Source organism: Ursus maritimus, unplaced genomic scaffold, assembly GCF_017311325.1.
Source record: "Ursus maritimus isolate PB19 unplaced genomic scaffold, ASM1731132v1 scaffold_29, whole genome shotgun sequence".
Classification (NCBI taxonomy): domain Eukaryota; kingdom Metazoa; phylum Chordata; class Mammalia; order Carnivora; family Ursidae; genus Ursus; species Ursus maritimus.
Window position 1 is genome coordinate 23,357,104 of NW_024425452.1, and position 22,741 is coordinate 23,379,844.

General features: G+C 35.4%; 1 protein-coding gene across 1 annotated transcript in view; it reads left to right on the top strand.

Moving 5' to 3' along the window:
* Positions 1 to 22,741, top strand: part of FAM135A (family with sequence similarity 135 member A) — a 123,888-nt gene that overhangs the window by 82,504 nt on the left and 18,643 nt on the right. Inside the window, exons 14-19 of the mRNA XM_008684820.2 lie at positions 12,527 to 12,600; positions 14,633 to 14,787; positions 15,003 to 17,358; positions 18,873 to 19,033; positions 21,871 to 21,962; positions 22,468 to 22,565. Coding sequence (XP_008683042.2) covers positions 12,527 to 12,600; positions 14,633 to 14,787; positions 15,003 to 17,358; positions 18,873 to 19,033; positions 21,871 to 21,962; positions 22,468 to 22,565 — 2,936 coding nt within the window. The remainder of the gene's footprint in view (positions 1 to 12,526; positions 12,601 to 14,632; positions 14,788 to 15,002; positions 17,359 to 18,872; positions 19,034 to 21,870; positions 21,963 to 22,467; positions 22,566 to 22,741) is intronic.

The following is a 22,741-nucleotide window of genomic DNA, read 5'->3' on the forward strand; positions in this document are numbered from 1 at the left end:
ATGAAGTATGTCTTATGGAGGTACAGAAAATGGAATGGAATTTCTTGGTTGAGAAGAAAACTGATTTTGAGCTTAGTAATCTTGTGGGGAAACAGAACATGTGTAAATACATGGCTTTACTCACTATGCACTAATATCTGTGGTTCTAAGCTAAAGCAAAGAAATTCAAGTTGATGTGGTGCTTTTGCTGTTTGGTTACTTAATATTCTATGGTACTGCTCATTTAAACTCTTCCATTTAATGAGCCTTTCTTTAGACTGTAAAATGAAAATAAAATAATATCTCAAACTATACAGTTCTCAGAATTAAAGTTTTAAAATTTTTCATTGATCTCTGTACAATCCTCTAAATTTCTTAAATTTATTTTTTTTTATTTTTTTTTAAGATTTAATTTATTTGAGAGAGAGAGAGAGAGATCGTGAGAGCGAGCATGAACAAGGGCAGGAGAGAGGGAGAAGCAGGCTCCCCACTGAGCAGGGAGGCTGATGGGGGCTTGATCCCAGTACTCTGAGATCAGGACCTGAGCCAAAGGCATACACTTAACTGACTGTGCCACCCAGGCACCCCTAAATTTTTTTTTAGAGAGATCGGGGGAGGGGTAGAGAGAGAGGGAGCAAGAGAATCCCAAGCAGGCACTACATTCATCATGGAGCCCAACACAGGGCTCCATCTGATCCCATGACCCCAAGATCATGACCTGAGCCGAAATCAGGAGTCTGAACACTTAACTGCCTGAGCCACCCAGGCACACCCCCCCCCCCCCGCCATTCCTCTAAATTTTAGTGTGAACTTAAAACTGCTCTAAAAAAGTTGAAAGCAATACAGTGGTACATGGCTGTGGCTCTTGCACTCAATTACCAGGAATATTACAAATGTCTTTTTATTAAAAAATACAAAATAAATTATCTGTAGGCATGGATGATGACAGCAGTAAACCATTATATGTTGTCAACTGAAACCAGTAGCTGATGGTTATAGTGATTTTCTTAAACATTAGCTGGCCTTTTCTTCAGTCATTTCCTTCAGCTGCCTTCTCTGAAGTTGTTGAGGAGCACTGCCTTGAGCTTCCTCTCACAGTTCATTATTAATGGTAAAGCACTATTCTGGGAAATAGAACATACCACCTCCCATACCACCTCCCATTCCTCCCATTCCTCCCATTCCTGTGTTCTTCTCTTCTTTAGGAATTTTGGTGACTACAACTTCTGCTGTAGTTAACAGGCCACTCCAGCAGCATTCAAGAAAGCAGTTCTCATAATCTTAGTTGGACCCATGATTCCTTTTCCCACCATATTCACAAAGTGTCCAAGCATAGTATCATACCAGCTTCTCAGGAACTCTGCCCAATTTGCTCAACTACCAATGATCCTTCAACACCTGCATTCTTAGCAATAGTCATTGCAGGAATTTTGAATGTTCTGTAATTTCTCTACCAATTTTTTGATCTTCATTAGCTGGAGTTACTGAATCCAAGGCTGTAATGCACCAAAGCAGGGCACAGTCCCCTCCCCGAGCAATGCCTTCTTCAACAGGAGCTTGTGTAGCAGTGAGGGCGTCTGTAACTCTGTCTTTTCATTCACTTCAACACCACTTGTCCCACCAACCTTCAGCAGAACTATCCATCTGTGAGTTTTGCCAGACATGCATTCAGCTTTTCCTTTTTATATTCACTAGTTGTGATATCTAACTGCTTAGTGATTTCTTGAATACATTTTTTAATTTGAGCCTTGTCATCTTTTCCTTTTAAGAGCATGGCATCATCTTTGATCACAGTGACCTTTCCAACTTTTCCTAAGTCGTGAGGCTGAATATCTTCAAGATTTATCAGTTTTGTTTATTTTGCCAGGACAATAGCAGTAGTGGTGCCATCCTCAGCCTCTTCATTTGTGTTATTGGCAACATCTTAAACAAGTTTAGCATCAATATTTTTATATTTGTCTGTTAAGTCAATTGACTTTGCAATGGTCACCTCATCTTTTGTTACTTTGGGACCTCCCAACTTTGATCAGTAATCACTGTTCTTCCCTTTGGCCCCATAGTAATGGCTACAACATCAGCTAAAAGGTGAATTGTACACCTTAAAGCATGAAGGCTCAGGCATCTGCATCAAATTTTACATCTTTGGCATAGGCCTGAGTGAGATGAGGAGCCCTGGACACTGGCCTCATTTGGCGAAGGGCTGTGGGTAATCAGAGCATTTCTGTGAGGCAGCGGCAGGGCATGCAGGCAGAGAGGCAGGCTCTCGGACGCAAATCTGACATTTCTATTTTTAATCTCTTGAGGAACCCCTATATTATTTTCCACAGTGGTTGCACTAACTTATATTTTCACCACCAGTACAAGGATTCCCTTTTTTCCACATCCTTACCAATACTTGTTTTTAGATACTAGCCATTTTGACTGGTGTGAGGTGATAGCTTGTAGTTTTGATTTGCATTTCTGTAATGATAAATGACGTGAAATATCTTTTCATGTGTCTCTTGGGCATCTGTATGTCTTCTTCGGAAAAATGTTTGTTCAGGTCCTCTGCCCATTTTTAATTCAATTATTCATGTTTTTTTGTGTTGAGTTGCATAAATTCTTCATATATTTTGGATAGTAACCCCTTTTCAGATATATTTTTTAAAGATTTTATTTATATTTGAAAGTGAGAGCACACATGAGCATGAGCAGGAGGAGGGTATGGAGGGAGAGGGGCAGAGGGAGAGGAATAAGCACACTCCCCACTGAGCAGGGAGCCCCATGCCAGGCTCCATCCCAGGACCCTGAGATCATGACCTGAGCTGAAGGCAGACACTTAACCAACTGAGCCACCCAGGCCTCCCCCCACTTATCAGATATATTATTTGCAAATATCTTCTTCCATTTAGTAGGTTGCCTTTTTGTTTTATTGATGGTTTCCTTCACTGTGCAAAAGTTTATTAGTTTGATGTAGTCCCAAAAGTTTAATTCTGCTTTTGTTTCCCTTGCCGAGGAGACATATCCATAAATATGTTGCTGAGACCGGTGTCCAAGAGATTATTGCCTGTGTTTTCTTTTAGGAGTTTCACTCTTTCAGTTCTCATATTTAGGACTTTAATTAATCTTTGTCTGTTATAAGCAAATGGCCCAGCTTTCTCTTTTCTGAATGTAGCTGTCCAGTTTTCCCAGGACCGTTTATTAAAGGGGCTGTCTTTTCCTCATTATATATTCTTTTTTTTTTTAAAGATTTTATTTATTTATTTGACAGAGAGAGACAACCAGCCAGCGAGAGAGGGAACACAAGCAGGGGGAGTGGGAGAGGAAGAAGCAGGCTCTTAGCGGAGGAGCCCGATGTGGGGCTCGATCCCAGAACGCCAGAATCACGCCCTGAGCCGAAGGCAGACGCTTAACGACTGTGCCACCCAGGCGCCTCTTCTTATTGTATATTCTTGACCATATAAGCATGGGTTTATTTCTCGGCTCTCTATACTGTTCTGTTGATCTATATGTCTATTTTTATACCAGTGCCATATAGTTTCAGTTAATATAACTTTGTAGTATATCTTGAAATCTGGGATTGTGATGTCTGAAGCTTTGTTCTTTCTCAAGGTTGCTTTGGCTATTTGGGGTCTGTTGTGGTTTCAATACAAATTTTAGGATTATTTGTTTTAATTCTATGAAAAAAACTGTTGGTATTTTGATAGGTATTGCTTTGAATCTGTACATTGTTTTTGGTAGCACGGACATTTTAATATTAATTCTTCCCATCCATAAGCATAGAATAGCTTTCCATTTGTGTCATCCTCAGTTTCTTTCATCAATGTCCTGTAGTTTTCAGAGTACAGGTCTTTCACCTCTTGGTTAAATTTTTCCTAGGTATTTTATTTTTCTTGGTAGAACTGTACATACTAACCTTATACCTAAAGGAACTAGTAAAGGAAGTCCTAAGATAATAGAGGGAGGGAAATATAATTACAATGAAAATAAATGAAGTTGAGACTAAAAAGCAATTGAAAAGATCAATGAAGTCAAGAGCTGGTTCTTTGAAAAAATAAACAAAATTGATAAACCTTTAGCCAGACTCAAAGAAAAAAAGAGAGAGGAAATAAAATCAGAAGTAAAAGAGGAAAAAAAAAAAGAAGTAAAAGAGAAATAAAAACTGATACCACAGAAATACAAAGGATTGTAACGAAACTGTGAAAAATTATATACCAACAAATTGCACAACCTAGAAGACATGGGTAAATTCTTAGAAACTTACAGTCTTCCAAATCTGAATCAGGAAGAAATAGAAAATTTGAACAGATCCACAGCTAGTAACAAAATTGAATCAGTAATCAAAAAATTCCCAACAAACCAAAGTCTAGGACCACACCTTCACAGGTGAATTCTACAAACCAACTAAAGTAGAAGTAATGCCCATTCTCAGACTATTCCAGAAAATAGAAGAGCTTCCAGATTCTTTCTGTGAGGCCAGCATTAACCCTGATGCCAAAATCAAACGAAGACACTACAAAAAAAAAAAAAAAGAAAACTACAGGCCTATATCCCTGAAGAACATGGATACAAAATTCCTCAACAAACTATTAGCAAACCAAATTTAACAATACATTAACAGTATCACTCACTGCTGTCCCTGGGATTTATTCCAGAGATGCAAGGATGGCTCAATATTTATAAATCAATCAGTGTGATACATCACATTAACAAGACGGAGGATAAAAACCATATAATCTTAAAAGATGCAGAAAAAGTATTTGACAAAATATAACACCCATTCATGATACAAACTCTCAACAAGATGGGTTTAGAGAGAACATATTTTAACATAATAAAGGCCATATATGAAAAAACCCACAGCTAACATCGTATTCAGTAGTGAAAGACTGAAAGCTTTTCCTCTAAGATCAGGAACAAGACAAGGATATCAACTCTCACCACTTTTATTTAACATAGTTCAGGAAGTCCTAGCCACAACTATCAGAAGAGAAAAATAAAAGTCATTGAAATTGGTAATGAAGAAGTAAATCTGTCACTATTTATCAATGATATGATAATATATAAAGAAAACTCTATAAAGATCCACTAAAAGACTATTAGAAGTAATAAATGAATTCAGAAAAGTTGCAGGAGACAAAATTAATATACAAAAATCTATTGCATCTCCATACACTAATAACAAAGTAGCAGAAAGAGAAATTAAGAAAACAGTTCCATTTACAATTCCAGCACCATGTTTTGAAAATTTATTTATTGAATTGCCTTAGCATCTTTGTTGAGGATCAGTTAGCTAATAAATTGCATCTATTTCTTGGCCTTCTTTTCTGTTTCATTGATCTCTCATATACCTTTATATCAATACCCCCCTAACTTGATGGTGTTATTGTAGTAAGTCTTGCAGTCAGGTAATTAGCTGTACATTCTCCAATTTTTTCCTCCTTTTTTGAGATTGTTTGGTCTCTTCCAGATCCCTTGTATTTCTATGTAAATTTAAAATCAGCTGGTAAGTTTTTATTTTAAAAAGTCTTGCTTGGATTTTAGTTTACATTGCATAATCTATGTAGAGAGAATTTTCTCTTTCATCATATGTTGTGGACACATTATATTTCCCCATTTAGGTGTTCTGTGATGTATCTTGGAAGTGTTTTGTAGTTTCAGTGTCTTAATTTTATTCATTAGTTTTTTATATTATCTGATGCTGTTATAAATGGTCTTTTTATTTCATTTTCCAAACAGTTGTTGCTAGGATATAGAAGTACAATTGATTTTTACATATTAACTGTATACTCTGAGGCCTTGTTAATTTATTAGATTAGTATTCCATAGATCTAAATTAAATTAGGTCAAGTTTATTGATGGGTTGTTCAGCCAATATTCTATATTATTGTTTCCCCTATGTTTCAGTACTTAAAAATATACCATTATCTTCTGGCCTCCATAGTGTCTGATGAGAAATCAGTTGTCATTTATATTATTTTTCCCTCCAATTATTGTAATGATTTTCTCTTTATCTTTGGTTTTCAGCAATTTGACTCTGATATGCTTTGTTGTAGTTTTCTTTGTATTTATCTTGCTTGGGATTTGTTGAGATTCTTAGATCTGCAGGTTGATTTTTTTCTTTCCAATTTTTACAAAAATTTTAGCCATCATATCTTAAGATATTTTTTTTTTCTGCCCCAATTTTCCCCTCTCCTCTCCCTCTGGTACTCTGATTTCACTTGTATTATATGATTTGATATTCTTTTGTTTTTTAGCATTTTTTTAATCTGCGCATTTCAGATTGAATAATTTTCATGATTCTAGTTTTGAATTCACTCTTTTCTGTAGTGTCTAATCAGCTCTTAATCTCATCTAGTAAATTTTTCATTTCAGATACATTTTTTACTTCTAAATTTTTTTTTTTAGTAGTTCCATTTTTCTGCTGAAGTTCCTTGCCTCCTCATTCATTACAACCAGCTTCTTTGACTCACTGGGCAATTATAATCATTGCTTAAAAGTACTTGCCTGGTCTTCTTGTTTATAATTTGGCATGTAAGAGGTTTAGACATAATCACTTCCACCCTAACAACAAGAAAAAAGCTGAACAAACTGAGTATCAATACAACTTCTTAGATGTTTTAGAGAATTGAAGTCACAGGTCAAACTCCTGCCCCCAAATTGGAGAGTGAGATAGGCAGTTACGGAGAGTCACATCTAACCAAAGCAGAGACCAAACCACAAGGAGAAATGACCACTAAAGCCAGTAATGGGATAGAAAAACTTAAATTGTATTTGATGAATTTCTGGTGGCTCAGTATGAACAAGCTTGAAGTAATAACTTCAAGGGGGCTCAGTCCTAGGAGAACCCCACACTTTCATGACTTTTACCTCTAGAAACCCCATCAGGTTCTCATGGTGAAGATAGAGAAAATCTCCTCTCTCGTGCAGGAGGGTAAGGGGGTGAGAGAGGTAGCTGTTTTAAAATACATCCAGAGCATTCTCTTCTTCTTAGAAAGACCTTGTCTCAGTAGAAACTATCTTTCCGGAGCCTAACTGGCCTGGGAATCCAACTCCAGCCCTCTATAGCCTTCCACATGGGGGAAGGGAAATACATTATTTGCCATTCATTATTAGAGAGTTTCAAATTAGAACAACAATGAGATACTGCTACATACCTATAAGAATGGATGAAATGTGAAACACTGACCACACCAAATATTAGGGAAGATTAGAGTGCTCGTTTGTTGCTGGTAGAAATGCAAAATGGTACAGCTGGTTCAAAAGACAATTTGGCAGTTTCATACAAATCTAAACATACTCTTAGAGTATAATCCAACTGTAATGCTCTTTAGTATTTTCTCAGATGAGTTGAAAACGTGTGTCTGCACAAAAACCTGCACACAATATTTATAGCAGCTTTTTCCGTAATTGCCGAAATTTGGAAGGAACCATGTCCTTCATCAGGTGAACAGATAAAAACAGTTGTTGTATATCCACACAGTGGAATATTATTCAGCAGTAAAAAAAAATGAACAATCAAACCACAAAAAGAGAAAGAGGAACCTTGAAAAAGTATATTGCCAAGTGAAAGACACCAATCTAAAGCACTGCCTGCTATATGATTCCAACTATATGACATTCTGGAAAAGGAAAAACTGTGGAGACATTGAAAAGATCAGTGGTTGCTGAGGTTCAGGGGGATGGAGAGAACAGATAGGTAGAGCATAAGAGATTTTTAGGGAAGTGAAGCTATTCTTGATGATTTGTAATGGTGGACACATACCATTATACATTTGTTAAAGACCATACAGTATCCACCACCAAGAGTGAATATTAATGTAAACTATGGATTTTAATTAATAAGTGTCAATATTGATTCATCAATGCTCTGAAAAAAAAGTCTTTATTTTTTAATAAAGTATATGCCTGCTAATTCTAACATCTGAGTTATCTTGGAGTCCATTTCTACAGACTGCTTTTATCTCATGATTGTTAAGTTATACTTTCATGCTTCTTTGCATATCTAAAGCATGTTCTTTGATTCTTGAAACAGTTGTTCCATGTATTTTGTACAGCTTTATAGTTTTCAGGAAGACAAATCCATTACCTGTCATGGTGAAGATCAGAGAAATTAGAGAATTTCTGTCGTGGTAGAAGTTAAAATAGTGGTTTTCAGCCTTGGTTGTACATTAAAATCATCTAAGGAACTTTAAAAATTACCATTGCTGAATGAGGCCCAGGAATGGGTAATTTTTTTTTTTTTTTTTTTTTTTTTTTTTTTTTTTACGTTCTCCAAGTGATTAACAGGGTTAGGCAGTTACCTGAATAAGAGCATTTTGCTAGGAAGAGTGGGAATTGAAATCTGGCTTGTCTTCCCTGGAGTCAGGTTGCATCTGCGAGTGGAAGCAGGATCTTTTTTTATATTTGTACCTTAAAGCTGCTAAAGGATTTAGCAGGACCCTGGATTCTAATTTGCAGCAACCAGTAAGAAGAATAGAGGGTCAGGGAGTTGTTCTTAGCGTTTATTGAGATTTTAAGATCATAAAATGGTATTTTCGACTCTATCAATGCTTTTTATGCTCTAGAAGAGGAAAAGAGTTAAGAATAGCTTGCATAGCCATCCTTTCCCACTCAAAGACCTCTTTACAATAATGAGTTATTTACACAAAAGATTATGAAGTTTGCATTTTTACGAAGAGGTACTCATCTCTAAAACTTCTTGATCTGGTATTCCTGCAGCAAAATATACATGTGTAGTGTGTGTATGTGGACCTTAATATATTAAGCTATATTTTTCCTAATAAAGTAGAACTACTTTCTGAAAACATATTATTTATAGTATTTAATTTGATACTTTTTATTTCCTGTTTTGCAAGATTTGGGCAGACTTCCAATGTTAAATTATTAACATAAACACAGTGTATTATAGCTTTTATGTGTATATATAGAACATATCCAGTATGTTCAGGAAATGTTTATCCCAAAGTGCATTTTGTTACTATCTGATATATACTCCAAAGGATTAACTCTTCCCTTAAATTATTTTTTACCTTTTTTTTTTAAGATTTTATTTATTTATTTGAAAGAGAGAGAGACAGCCAGCGAGAGAGGGAACACAAGCAGGGGGAGTGGGAGAGGAAGAAGCAGGCTCCCAGCGGAGGAGACTGATGTGGGGCTCGATCTCAGAACGCCGGGATCACACCCTGAGCTGAAGGCAGATGCTTAATGACTGAGCCACCCAGACGCCCCTATTTTTACCATTTTAAATGAAACTTTTCTAGTGTGCTTCATGGTCTCCTACCTTCTGAAATAGAGTATACCAGACCTAATTTAGCCCTTTCAAAATGATTGGTTATCATTATCCATTTTATTTATGTGCTCCAAGGTTTAATACACTGGTGTTCCATGCTATTAAAAATGTCTAGAGGGGCGCTTTAACAGTTGGTTTAGTGCCTGACTATAGATTTTGACTCAGGTTGTGAACTCGTGGATCTTGAGATCAAGCCCCGCGTTGGGCTCTGCACTGAGCACAGAGTCTGCTTTAGATTCTCTCTGCCTCACCCTTTGCCCCTCCCCCAGCTCACGCTCTCTCTGAAGTAAATAAGTAAATCTTTTTTTAAATGTCTAGATATTAGATCTTCCATTAAAGGATTCTAAGTTATATTAATTTTTAATTTATTTTGTCTGTTTTTTATGGGAATGTTCTAGGTTTATGTTTTTAAGGGAGGGTGTTTTTGTTTCAGTAACAAGTTCTCTACTAATTGGCTAGTATACTTATGTATACTTATATGTATCATGTATATTCTGTAATTCTCCTTTTTCCTTTGTCTCATTTGCTCTTTTAATATGCTGTGGATTGAAAAGTAAATAACATATACCAGTTAGAGTTGTACTTAATAATAACCACAGATCAGCTTTATGTATAAAGGGGGCTTTAAAGTATCCTACCAAAAGTACAATCTAAGAACTTAAAGAATATTTGTTCAGTTAACATTTGTGAGGTGACCATTTTCTTCAAGGCAACATAGATAATATGATATATCTGATATTTAGATCCTGTACTCAGGATTTGAATATAACCTGGATAGGCGTGTATAAAATCATTATAATAAATATATTATTAATATATTACAGTAACTATTTTAATAATAAATGTTATGTATTATAATTATTACAATAAGTGGTATTATGATTTTGTTATATTCTATTTAGTCATTATTATACAAATACTATTTGTAATATCTTATAGTATAATAAATTTATACTATAATAAATACTATTTAACAATTTAAGCAACATGTTAGATGAACACAGATAAACTAACATTTAACTCTGTAAAGCATTAATAAATACCCATTTTGAATGCTCAAGAGGCTTTTTTTAACCTTCTAGCTGTTTGCTAAATTTTGAATAGTTAATATTGCCAAATAAGTGAGTTTTTAAAAATTAGAGTGCATATACAAAATTTGTTTTACAAACATATATACCAAAGTAGTAATATATATTTTACTCATCCTAAGTTTGATTTTGTAGATTTAATATTTTTTTAATGTACATCTTTTGCTCCAGATTAAGTGGTGCTGCCATCAGGTGGCAGTCATACCTTAGTTATAGCCACAAAATACATTTAATAGACTTAACTCCTTATACATTGCCATAGCACAAAATTATGGCAGGAGAAAAATTAGATAAAGAATTTTGTGTGGGTACATAAAGGAAAGGAAGGGCTCTCTATTAACAGGGAGTCTTTATGCAGAAGGGAAGAGATAAGTGGTTTGAAGCACAAGGTTTGGAATTTCTTAAATCTTTATTTGAATCCCATGTTTATCACTTGCTAGCTATGTTATCTTGGCCAAGTAATTAACCACTTTGTCCCTGTTTCCTCACTTATTAAATGAAGACATATCCACTTCATAGGGTTTTCATATAGTTTAAATAACAATGAAAATAAAGTGCTTATCATAGAGCCTGGTAGTTAGGATGCTATCAGGAAATGATAGTTGTGGGGCACCTGGGTGGCTCAGTCAGTTAAGCATCGGATTCTTGGTTTCAACTCAGGTCATGATCTCAGGGTCTTGGGATTGAGCCCCACGTCTGGCTCTGCACTCCAGGCATTCTGCTTGAGATTCTCTCCCTCTCCGTCCTCCTCTGCCTCTTCCCCCGTTGGGGCTGTCTCTTTCAAATAAATCTTTAAAAACAAAAAAAGAAATGATAGTTATGATTGTAGAAATCAGAGCAGGTAAGGAGAGAAGGAAAATCAACTAGCCAGTTTTGCAGGCCCAGCTACAACTGCAGGAATCCAGAAGGCTTCAGGTTTCCTTTCTTCACACATTACAGCCCTCAGGGGAAAACATCTCTCAACGATAGGTAGATAGGCAGGTACCTTTCCTCATCTTTCCCTTAGTGTTGGAGAGGAAGAAGAGGCAATTGAATAGTGTTTGAAAGTACAGACACAAATTGCATTCTTCTCATAAATGCCTCATATCTTCCTCTCCCCAACTCCCTCACTGACTTGTTCCTGTAAAGACCTAGTCTCATCTGCTTAGGCAAGCAAGTTTAGTAAGTCAGAAATTCAGCTGGCCAAATCTTGATGACAAGTAAAATGTATCTCCAAATTGTTTTATGTTTAAGACCGAAGAACCCTACATCATATTCCCTTTTAGAAAAGAATCTAAGATGTAATATAATCTTAGGCTGTATTATAATTTGTCTTTCCTCCCTTTACCTTCCAAACAAAACATCTTTTCCATCTCCTTACTGTTGCTTCATATTGCTCCAATAGTTGACAGAGCCTTGAATAATTAGAAATGAAAGGATTAAAATACAAATATGGTGAAAGAAATATTCAGCTAGACTTGACTGTATTTATCAAGTACTTGCTTCTGTAACATACCCAGATAGATGTTTTGGGGGATAACCAAGATCATGAAAACATAGCTCACACTCTAAAGAACATTACACATTAGGAGTGAAGATAATTCACATATATGATTATTTTAAAGAAAAATACGATAAATATTATAATGGCAATTATAATAGCTTATATTTATATACACTCACCAGACTACAAACTGCTGTCACATACATTATCCTGTTTATTCTTCACGGTAACCCCAAATGTAGAACAAGTTTTAGGTGTAGTGTGAAAATGGGTCATCTGAGGCTCAAAGGTGAAATGCCTCAGAGTCACAATGCCAGTAGGTTGGGCAGTCAATTCAATTGGCATATACTTCCATACCTGGCACGTAGCATGATGTAAGTGCTGGCTGATTGTTACCATTTTTTTACCATGTGCTAAGCACTATTCTTGGGATTGGGATCGAATGGTAAGATAAACTGAATCCCTGTGTTCAGGGAGGATAAATCATGGATACGTAATATAAACCTACATTTCTCACTTTGCATTTTATTGTTTCTTTTATTTCATGCAGTACTAAAATACAGTACTTTAGCAACATTGAGGAGGGAGATTAATTCTTATATAGGGGTAGGTATGGAAGGCCTAATGGAAAGAGGTTTATTTTCCTGCCACTGTCTGACCTTTTAATTGTGCCATGTTACTCATATTCCTTTTGGATTTTTTCAGGTACGCAGATTTTCTGAAGCATTCTTTTGCTTTGAACATCCAAGAGAAGCTGCCATTGCATACCAGGAACTTCAGTGAGTAGATTAGATCCATAGTTAAAATGATTTTACATCCTTTTATGTAAGATATCTATCTCAAAATTTTTCATATAGAATATATGATATTTACAATAGCAGAAATTAGAATTTAAAGTTCAGAAATTCCCTATTTAGGGGCACCTGGGCGACACAGTCGTTAAGCATCTGCCTTTGGCTCAGGGCGTAATCCCGGTGATCTGGGATCGAGCCCCATATCAGGCTTCTCCGCTAGGAGCCTGCTTCTTCCTCTCCCACTCCCCGTGCTTGTGTTCCCTCTCTTGCTGGCTGGCTATCTCTCTCTGTCAAATAAATAAAATCTTAAAAAAAAAAAATAAAGTTCAGAAATTCCCTATTTAAACAAATTGGGTTTAATTTTATGAATTACTTCCTGGAAGACCCATATCTTACAGAAAGAGACATATTGCCCTATTCTCCCCACCTCCATATCAGACCTACGAGAAACTTGGTAGTCCCATACTCTCTGGCTCCAGCCTTGTTATCTTTATTTTCACAGGTCAGAATCTCTTATATTCGTCATTATATATTACAGATTTTCACCAGTGATCAAAAGTGTTCACCAGTGGGGCGCCTGGGTGGCACAGCAGTTAAGCATCTGCCTTCGGCTCAGGGCGTGATCCCAGCGTTATGGGATCAAGCCCCACATCAGGCTCCTCCGCTATGAGCCTGCTTCTTCCTCTCCCACTCCCCCTGCTTGTGTTCCCTCTCTCGCTGGCTGTCTCTATCTCTGTAGAATAAATAAATAAAATCTTTAAAAAAAAAAAAAAGTGTTCACCAGTGAACAAAAGGCAGTGCCTTTTGTTATGTAAATTATTTATAGTAAAATGCCCGGAATAGATGCCTTCCATTTTTCCTGCTGAGTATGTTTAGATCTGGTTTTCTTTGGCTTTAAAGAATATTTTGAGAATATTAGGCTGAGCAAAAGTCAGACATAAAGAGTAAATATATGATTCTATTTATATGCAGTTCTGGAACAGATTAAACTAAGGTAAAAAACTGTCAGAACAGTGGTTGCCTTGTTGACTTGGGCTGGGACTTTGACTAGAAAGACATGAGAGCACTCTGAGTAGATGGAAATATTGTGTATTATGTATCCATTTGTCAAAATCATACAGCTAAAGTTTATATATTTCAAAGCATGTGAATTTTACCTCAAAAAAACTAGAAATAATAATAGAGTGTGGGGTGTGGGCAGTGAGTATAGGTATAGATAAAACAAGAAAAGCGAAATGTTAATTGTTGAAGCTGAGTGATGGGATTTATTATACAATTCTATTTAATTTGTTTGAAGTTTTCCATAAGAAAAGGTTTTTTAAAAAGTATTATTTTTAGGGGCGCCTGGGTGGCTCAGCTGTTAAGTGTCTGCCTTTGGCTCAGGTCATGATCCCAGGGTCCTGGGATCGAGCCCTGCACCAGGCTCCTTGCTCTGCGGGAAGCCTGCTTCTCCCTCTCACACTCCCCTTGCTTGTGTTCCCCTCTTGCTCTCTCTGTCAAATAAATAAATAAAATCTTTAAAAAAAAAAGTATTAGGTATTAAATAGAAAGTTATGTACCTTGTTTTAAATAGCTGCTAATTGTATTCACCAATATATGTTAAGTACAGCAGTAGCAATGGAATATATTTTTTTTTCAATAGTATCATCAGTCATTAGTAGGCAGTTGGAGCTTTTGACATTTCTCCTATATGCTATTCCCAGCAAATTAGTAAATTCAGACATTAAGCATAAATAGCTCACTTTGAAATAACATTAAAATGTATAGAAGAATATAATAGAAATTAGTTTATTTACAAACCATAATTTTATAAGTCAATAATTTATTGTCAGTGAACCATAATTTTCATTGTACCAGGTTTTATTTCTGACCAAAGAACTCTTTCGTAAGGAGGTTATATCTTTAGGAGTGCAAGAGGATAGGAATGGTGAGGGGAATAGGAGGGGCTAGAGTCTATAAAGTGGAATTGAGTATAGTTTTTTTAAATTACAGTCTGACGTAAAGAACTATTTTTCAGTGCTCAGAGTCATCTACAGATGTGCACCGCTATCAAAAATACTTCCTTCTGCAGTTCTCTCCCACCTCTACCTATTGAATGTAGTGAATTAGATGGAGATCTCAATTCATTACCTATAATCTTTGAAGATAGGTATTTAGATTCAGTTATTGAAGGTAAGTATAATCTAAAATATGTAAGTTGTATGTGTCACTTGCAGTTTATTCTTCCTAATATATATAAAACCATTCCCTAATGTGGGGCCATTTTTCCCCTCCAGTTTTATTTATCTTTGAGGATATTAGAAGGTTGTAGTCAGTAAATGTAGTCTTAATCATTTGAGTTCTCACACCTTGTTTTAAACCTGAATCTTTTTTTCTTTGGATAAAAGACTTAGATGCACCCTGGATGGGAATTCAGAATCTTCAGAGATCAGAGTCCAGTAGAATGGATAAATATGAGACTGAAGAAAGCTCTGTAGCGGGACTTTCTAGCCCAGAGTTGAAAGTCAGACCTGCTGGTGCCTCCAGTTTTTGGTATACAGAATGTGAAAAGCAGCTAACAAAATCTCTAAAAGGAAAGAATGAAGAATCAAATAAATCCAAGGTTAAGGTTACTAAGCTCATGAAAACAATGAAACCTGAAAACACAAAAAAAATAATAAAACAGAACTCTAAGGATTCTGTGGTTTTGGTAGGCTACAAATGTTTGAAAAGTACAGCATCAAATGATCTCTTTAAATGCTTTGAAGGCAATCCTTCACATAGTCAGAAGGAAGGTCTGGATCCCACAATATGTGGATATAATTTTGACCTAAAGACCTACGTCAGACAGACAAGCCAAAAGGAAGCTAGCTTTTTGCCAACTAATACAGAGAGAACTGAACAGAAGTCTCCAGATATTGAAAATATGCAACCAGACCTGTTTGATCCTTTGAACTCTGGCAGCCTAAATCTTTGTGCAAATTTGTCCATTTCAGGTAAACTTGATATCTCCCAGGATGATAGTGAAATTACACAAGTGGAACACAGTGTGGCCAGAAGTTCATCAGACGATTGCCCTGATCATCAAACAACTCCATCTTCAGGAGCTAGAACAATTGAAGTAAAGCCCTGTAATAAGGATCCTTTCAGTGGAGAGAAAATAACTGTTAAAATAGGACCTTGGACAGAGCTTCGACCAGATGAACTGTTTGTGGATAATTTACAACTCCCCAACTTTGAGTCCTTAGAATCTAATGGTAAATCTAAATCTATAGAAATAGCACTTGAAAAGGAAGCTTTGCAGGAAGCAAAGTGCCGTTCCATTGGAGAATCATTAGCTAAGTTAAGAAGTAATCAACCTGCTTCTGCAAAAGAATATCATGCTGTAGTAAGTGGAGATACAATTAAGTTACCAGATACTAATGCCACGTATGCCTCTTCTAGATTTTCAGATTCAGGTGTTGAAAGTGAACCAAGTTCTTTTGCAACACATCCAAACCCTGATGTAGTATTTGAAACTGTGCAAGGACAAGGTCCTTACAATAATGAAAAATTACTTCCTCAGCTTTTGATGAAACCTGATTATAATGTAAAATATTCTTTAGGAAGTCATTGTACCGAGAGTACAAGTGCTTTAAGTGAAATACAGTCATCTTTGACATCCATAAACTCTCTACCTTCTGATGATGAACTGTCACCTGATGAAAATTCTAAGAAATCTGTTGTGCCTGATTGCCACCTAAGTGATAGCAAAACTGTGTTAAATCTAGGAACAATTGATTTGCCAAAATGCGACAGTAGTAGAAAGTCAAGTATTATTTTGCAACAGCAGAGTGTCATATTTTCGGGGCATTTGGACAATGAAACTATAGCAATACATTCCTTAAATTCAAGCACTAAAGACCCTTTGCAATTTGTTTTTTCAGATGAAGATACTTCCTGTGATGTGAAAAGTAATTGCAGCTCCAAACCTAACTTGGACACTATGTGTAAAGACTCCCAGAGTCCTGATAAATCTAGTAACTCTGCAGGGACAGCAATTACATTAAATTCAACACTGCTTTGTTTAGGTGCCCCTTGTGTTGTTTCAGGTTCTGTTTCTACTAACACAGAAGTTAGAGAAGATGAAACTGTGAAAAGAAAAAATGGTGATACCTTAAATCTCAAAGAAATTAATTCAGAAGCCCAAACAGTTAAAAATGAAACTCACCTGGGTACAAATGATCCTTTTTCAGCCAGTCCTGATATGGTAAAACAAGGGCTTGTGGAAAATTATTTTGGCTCTCACAGCAGTACGGAGATTTCTGACACATGTGCTATTAGCTACAGCAACTCAGTTAGCCCTCAGAAGAAAACTTCTGAAAGAGAAATTAGTAATCTTCGTCAGGAACAGGGTAAAGAGGATGAGGAGGAAGAGCAGGATCAACACATGGTTCAAAATGGGTATTATGAAGAAGCGGATTATTCAGCTTTGGATGAAAAAGTAAATGCCCACTGTACAAACAGAAATGCACTAGAAGAAGAAAGACTTATACAGTCTGAAACAATAAATAGTGAATATCTGAAGGATGGTATAAATATGCCTGCTGTCTGTACTTCTGGTTGTTTGTCCTTCCCATCTGCACCACGGGAGTCTCCTTGTAGTGTTAAGTATTCTTCTAAAAGTAAATTTGATGCCATTACAAAACAGCCATGCAGCACTTCTTACAACTTCACTTCATCAGTTTCCTGGTATGAAAATTCACCAAAACCTCAAATACAAGCGTAAGTAATGGAGCACAATAGCATGTGCTACTAAATATATGTATAGAAAAAAAAAATATATATATATATATGTCTCTGATAACATATATTTCATGTTCTCTGGTTTCTGTAATACAAAAGGTGCTTCTTTGATTACCTATCTAAAAATGGAGAAATGAATTCAATGTACCCTTTGACAGACAGACCTATAGTTCTCCATCTGATCGTCTTGTTCTATAAGCTAGATATTTTTACATTTCCCATTAGTGGTTATGTGTTAGATGTTTGGAATAGCTGGGGTTAAAACTCTTTTTTTCATCAGTACCTCATTTCTCCACCATTAACTCACAGACAGATTAGTTCTACAAGTGCATCTAGCAATATTAGATAATGAATAATAAGTTAGTAGAAACTTCCTAAACCTACCAGACCCAGGTTATCTCAGCTAAATCGGTGGTTTCCAGACTTGAGATTTCATGGACCAGTTAAATATTCAGAAAAATTTTGAGGATGGTAGAGGTTTACTAGCATGGCACTAGTTCTCAGAATATTCTACTACCTTATTTTGGTTGGAATTATAATCCCTGGATTGAAAAATCCGGGCATGTCTACAATAGATTTTCCAAGTTCCTAGAATTATTCTGATTTCTATATATAACTAAGATCTCATAGTGCCTAAAGCTAGTGAAACCAGGTGATAATGGCCTTTTAAAGAACTGTAGTATACTGAAAGACTGAGGGTTTTACCACTTTCTGGCTACCTCAAACTTTTCTGAGTCATTGATATAAACAATTTATGTCTTCATCTAGAGTATACTACTCAGTTTAATAGGATTCATCGGCTTCCATGAGTTTTGCTTTTATCAGTTCAAATGATACAGTGTTATGATAGTTAATAATTTTTTTATGTTTGCAACCCCCAAGTTGATTAGGTTTGTTATTCGTTCAAAATGAGTGTATGCCACCAATTATATTTAGTCACATCCCCCTCTTGGGTTCTGTTCCTTTTTATTGGCATTTCTAGAGGAAAAATAGAAATAACTTCATCTACTAAGAACTGTAACTACCATTCTCAATGTTACACTTTGTAGAACAGCTCCTTACTCTCCATTTATGTAAGATTAAAAGAAGCAAAGAGACTAAGATTTGATTACAGAATGAGCATCAGATTGTCATCCTTCCAGTACTTTTCCCAGCTTTTATATATAATATAAAACTTTGTAGGAAGTGTAACTTCACGTCTAATATTTTTTTTGTTGATTTTAAGTTTAAAAGAATATTTTAAGTGATTTCAGATTCGAAGTATTCATTGTCTTTGATTAGAATATGTACTAACAATAATAGCAAAGAAAATTACTCTCTGATTTCTAAATCATTTAGGTGATCTCACATATTTTCATTATTTTAAAACCAAATAATTTAAAACCAAAGGTTTCCTCTTCTGCAGTTCCCTAAATTTAGCATGTTGTGTTTTTGGTTCTAAAAACTGAATATAAAACTTAGTAAAGAGTATCTCTTATAATATTTTGCTTTAGCTTCCTCCAGGCAAAAGAAGAATTAAAGCAACTTAAACTCCCTGGGTTCATGTACAGTGACATTCCTCTGCTGGCATCCTCAGTCCCTTACTTCAGCATGGAAGAAGAGGACGGCTCTGAAGATGGAGTACATCTCATTGTCTGTGTGCATGGTTTAGATGGTATGTCCTATCTGTTGATAAAACCCATGGCAACTCAATATATTTTCTTTTCCTAATAGATTTCATTCCATTTTATTTAATCTTTGAATTGAAAATATTTTAAATTGCTTAAATTAATTGAAACTTAAATACATTCTAAAACAAAAATATGCTTAACTTTGCTACGTATAATATTAGATTTCCTTTTAAGTAAATTTTCCATGGAACTAACATCCCTCCATGTACCAGCATTTTATTTCTTTTAACTTTGGGTTTTTCTATCTTCTGTTGGTTTTCTCAGCCTGGTGCCCTTTTAGTCTGATGCTTTAAACCTTATGAGCTAGAAAAAGCAGTACTAAGAATTGAAGATTCACTAATTTATTAGGCTCTAATTTAAATTCTAAATACCTGGCTTTAGTGCTATAGTTTTATGACAGCTATTTTGGTTATTCAACAGACTGTTTTCTCTAGATTAGGAACTATATTAGAAAATGCCAAATATCTATAGACGAGCATATTATTACCGTATTATAATATCATTCTGTAAGAACAAATTGAAGAAAGAGTTTATGGATATAAAAATACTAAACACAGGTCTAAGCTAGTAAATTGTCATGAAATTGAAGATTTTTCTTTATTTTTTTTAAAGATTTTATTTATTTATTTGAGAGAGAGAGATAACAAGATAGTATGAGCAGCGAGGAGAGGGAGAAAAGCAGGTTCCCTGTAAGCAGGGAGCCCGATGTGGGGCTCGATCACAGGACCCAGGGATCATGACCTGAGCCGAAGGCAGATTCTTAACTGACTGGGCCACTTCAGGCACCCCTGAAGATTTTTCTTTAATAAAAGAACTTGACTCTCAAGAAATAAAATATCTCAGGGCACCTGGGTGGCTCAGTTGGTTAGGCATCTCCTTTCAGTTAAGGTCATGATCCCAGGACCCTGGGATTGGCCCGCATCAGGCTCCCTGCTCAGCAGGGAGCCTGCTTCTCCCTCTCGCAATCTCTTTCTTGCTATCTCTCTCTCGCTCTCTCAAATAAGTAAAATCTTAAAAAAATAAATAAAATATCTCCAATACTAACCTCTTCCCCTGTAAGTAATAAAATTTTCAAAGGATTATCACCCAAGAAAGACTTCTTAGCCCAGTAGAATCTCTGGCACATTCTTCTTTGAAATTTTTAAGAAACATATTACCCCCATGTTATATAAATTGTTCCAGAGTAATAGGAAAAGTTATGGAATGCAACTCATTTTATTCTTTGAAGTTAAATTAACCTTGTTACCAAATCTGGAAAAGATATCACACCCACACCCCAAAGAATAGTGGGCCAATCTGACATAAATACACTTAATAAAACTCTAGCAATATTGCAGAAATAAGTAAACAGATAAGTAAATTAAAAATTTTTAATTGTCCCCAAAAACCTCTAGCAAACCAAATCAATGTATTAAGTCACTATAACAACCAGGATTTAATTCCCAGAATGCAAAGGGAAGTATATCTAAGGAAATTTATTAATAAAATATACCTACTTCAACAAATCAAGTAAGAAACTATTGATAAAATTCAATGTCCATTCCCAGTTTTGACAATTAAGCACCAAACTTTGTTTTAAATAGCATTTATTAATGTGATTTTAATCAATGTGATTATTAATGTAATTTATTAATGTGATTAAGCATATATATTCTCAGTCAGTGGAAAACGTATACTTTGTAGTGAAACACTAATGGCATTCCTTGTAAAATCAGGAATGAAACAATTATCTCTATCAGTGCATGAAATACTTAAAAAATATAGATATTGGAAGGGTAAAGTAGAAATTCAACAATTGATAAAATGTTTACATTCCTAATTAAACAAAGGAATTAACTAAAGAGCCACTAAACTAATTTTTAAAGATAATTATTTTTTAATTTATGAATTATATCTAATAAGTATTCAATATTTATTGACATCTTTTAAGTTAGTAATGAAACTCCTTTAAATTATTTAAATGGAAATTTATTTCTATTCAACTATTACAAGACCACCAAAAAAAAGTGAACAGGTTAAATCTCAGTCTAAAATGCATTCAAGGGGTGCCTAAGGGGGCACAGTTGGTTAAGTGTCTGACTCCTGATTTTGGCTCAGGTCCGTGATCTCAGGTTCATGAGGTGGAGCTCTGCGTCAGGCTCCACACTCTGAGTCTGCTTGGGACTCTCTCTCTCTCCCTCTCCCTCTGTCCTTGCCCCTCTCTCCCGCATTCTCTCTCTCTCAAATAAATAAATAAATCTTTAAAAAAAAATGTATTCAAGGTTTGTTAAATAATCAACTAAATAGTAGTGATGGAAGGAGTACTTCCATCAGTCATTCACAGCGACTGCAGTCAGCTGTCTCCGAAGCTAACAATTAATAAATACACCATCAGGTGGGAAAGCAAAAGCATCGATGTGACCAAAATTCGTAATAAACAAATTGTTGAAAGGTACTGTATGGCTAATTAAAATCAGCCTTGACTTGGAAATTGAGGACTCTATTTCAGGTTGCATTGTCTGCTCAAAACTGGCAGAGATCAGGGGCGCCTGGGTAGCGCAGTCGTTAAGCGTCTGCCTTCGGCTCAGGGCGTGATCCCAGCGTTCTGGGATCGAGTCCCACATCGGGTTCCTCCGCTGGGAGCCTGCTTCTTCCTCTCCCACTCCTCTGCTGTGTTCCCTCTCTCGCTGGCTGTCTCTCTGTCACATAAATAAATAAAATCTTTAAAAAAAAACAACTGGCAGAGATCATATACTTCTCTGGAAATATATGATGATGTACTTTGTACATTTTACCTTCTCTCATCCTTTAGACATAATTTTTCATTTTCTTCATTTTCTAGGTAACAGTGCAGATCTCCGGTTAGTAAAAACTTACATTGAACTTGGACTGCCTGGGGGAAGAATTGATTTTCTTATGTCTGAGCGAAATCAGGTACAATATTATGGCAGTGTTTTCAATGGAAGCAAATATTTTTGTGCTAGTTTCTACCTAAATATTTGTTTACTACAAAATGCTTGTACTAGTAGAAATAATTTTTCTGATTTGTGTGAAATTTCACATTAATGCATATCCCAAGGAAATTGAAATGATTTATAATTTGACTTACGAACTCTTCACATGTACAAAATTCCTAGAATTCCACATTTCTATGCAAAAATTTCATTAATTAAACCATTATAAATAACCTTATGTTAAATATGGGTATTGGGCAAAACAACTAAATGAAGCAAGTATTATTAAGAACATTGAATTTTTTCTTTTCCTGGAAATTCACTTTTTGTTCATTTTAATGTAATGAATATTATTCACCTGCTTCTCTAAAAATCATGGATCTTAACCATATTTTCAATACCTAAATTAAAAATAATGTTTATATTCAGTTTTTCCTGTGATTATTCATATTTAGTATATAATATGTCTGTTTTCCTTTGTTCAGAATGATACTTTTGCAGATTTTGATAGTATGACTGATCGCCTTCTGGATGAGATCATACAATATATTCAGATATATAGTCTAACAGTCTCAAAAATAAGGTAACTTTTATAATATTCTGTAATATTATATAACATACTTTTATGTCTCTATGAATTAGAGAAAAATTAAACAGAATTTGTGGTAGTTTTGTTGCCCTATTACGAAATATAGGAGACCACAATTCAGTTTACCTAATTTAAAGAGAAAAGAAAAAATTTTAAAATTTTAGGGAAAG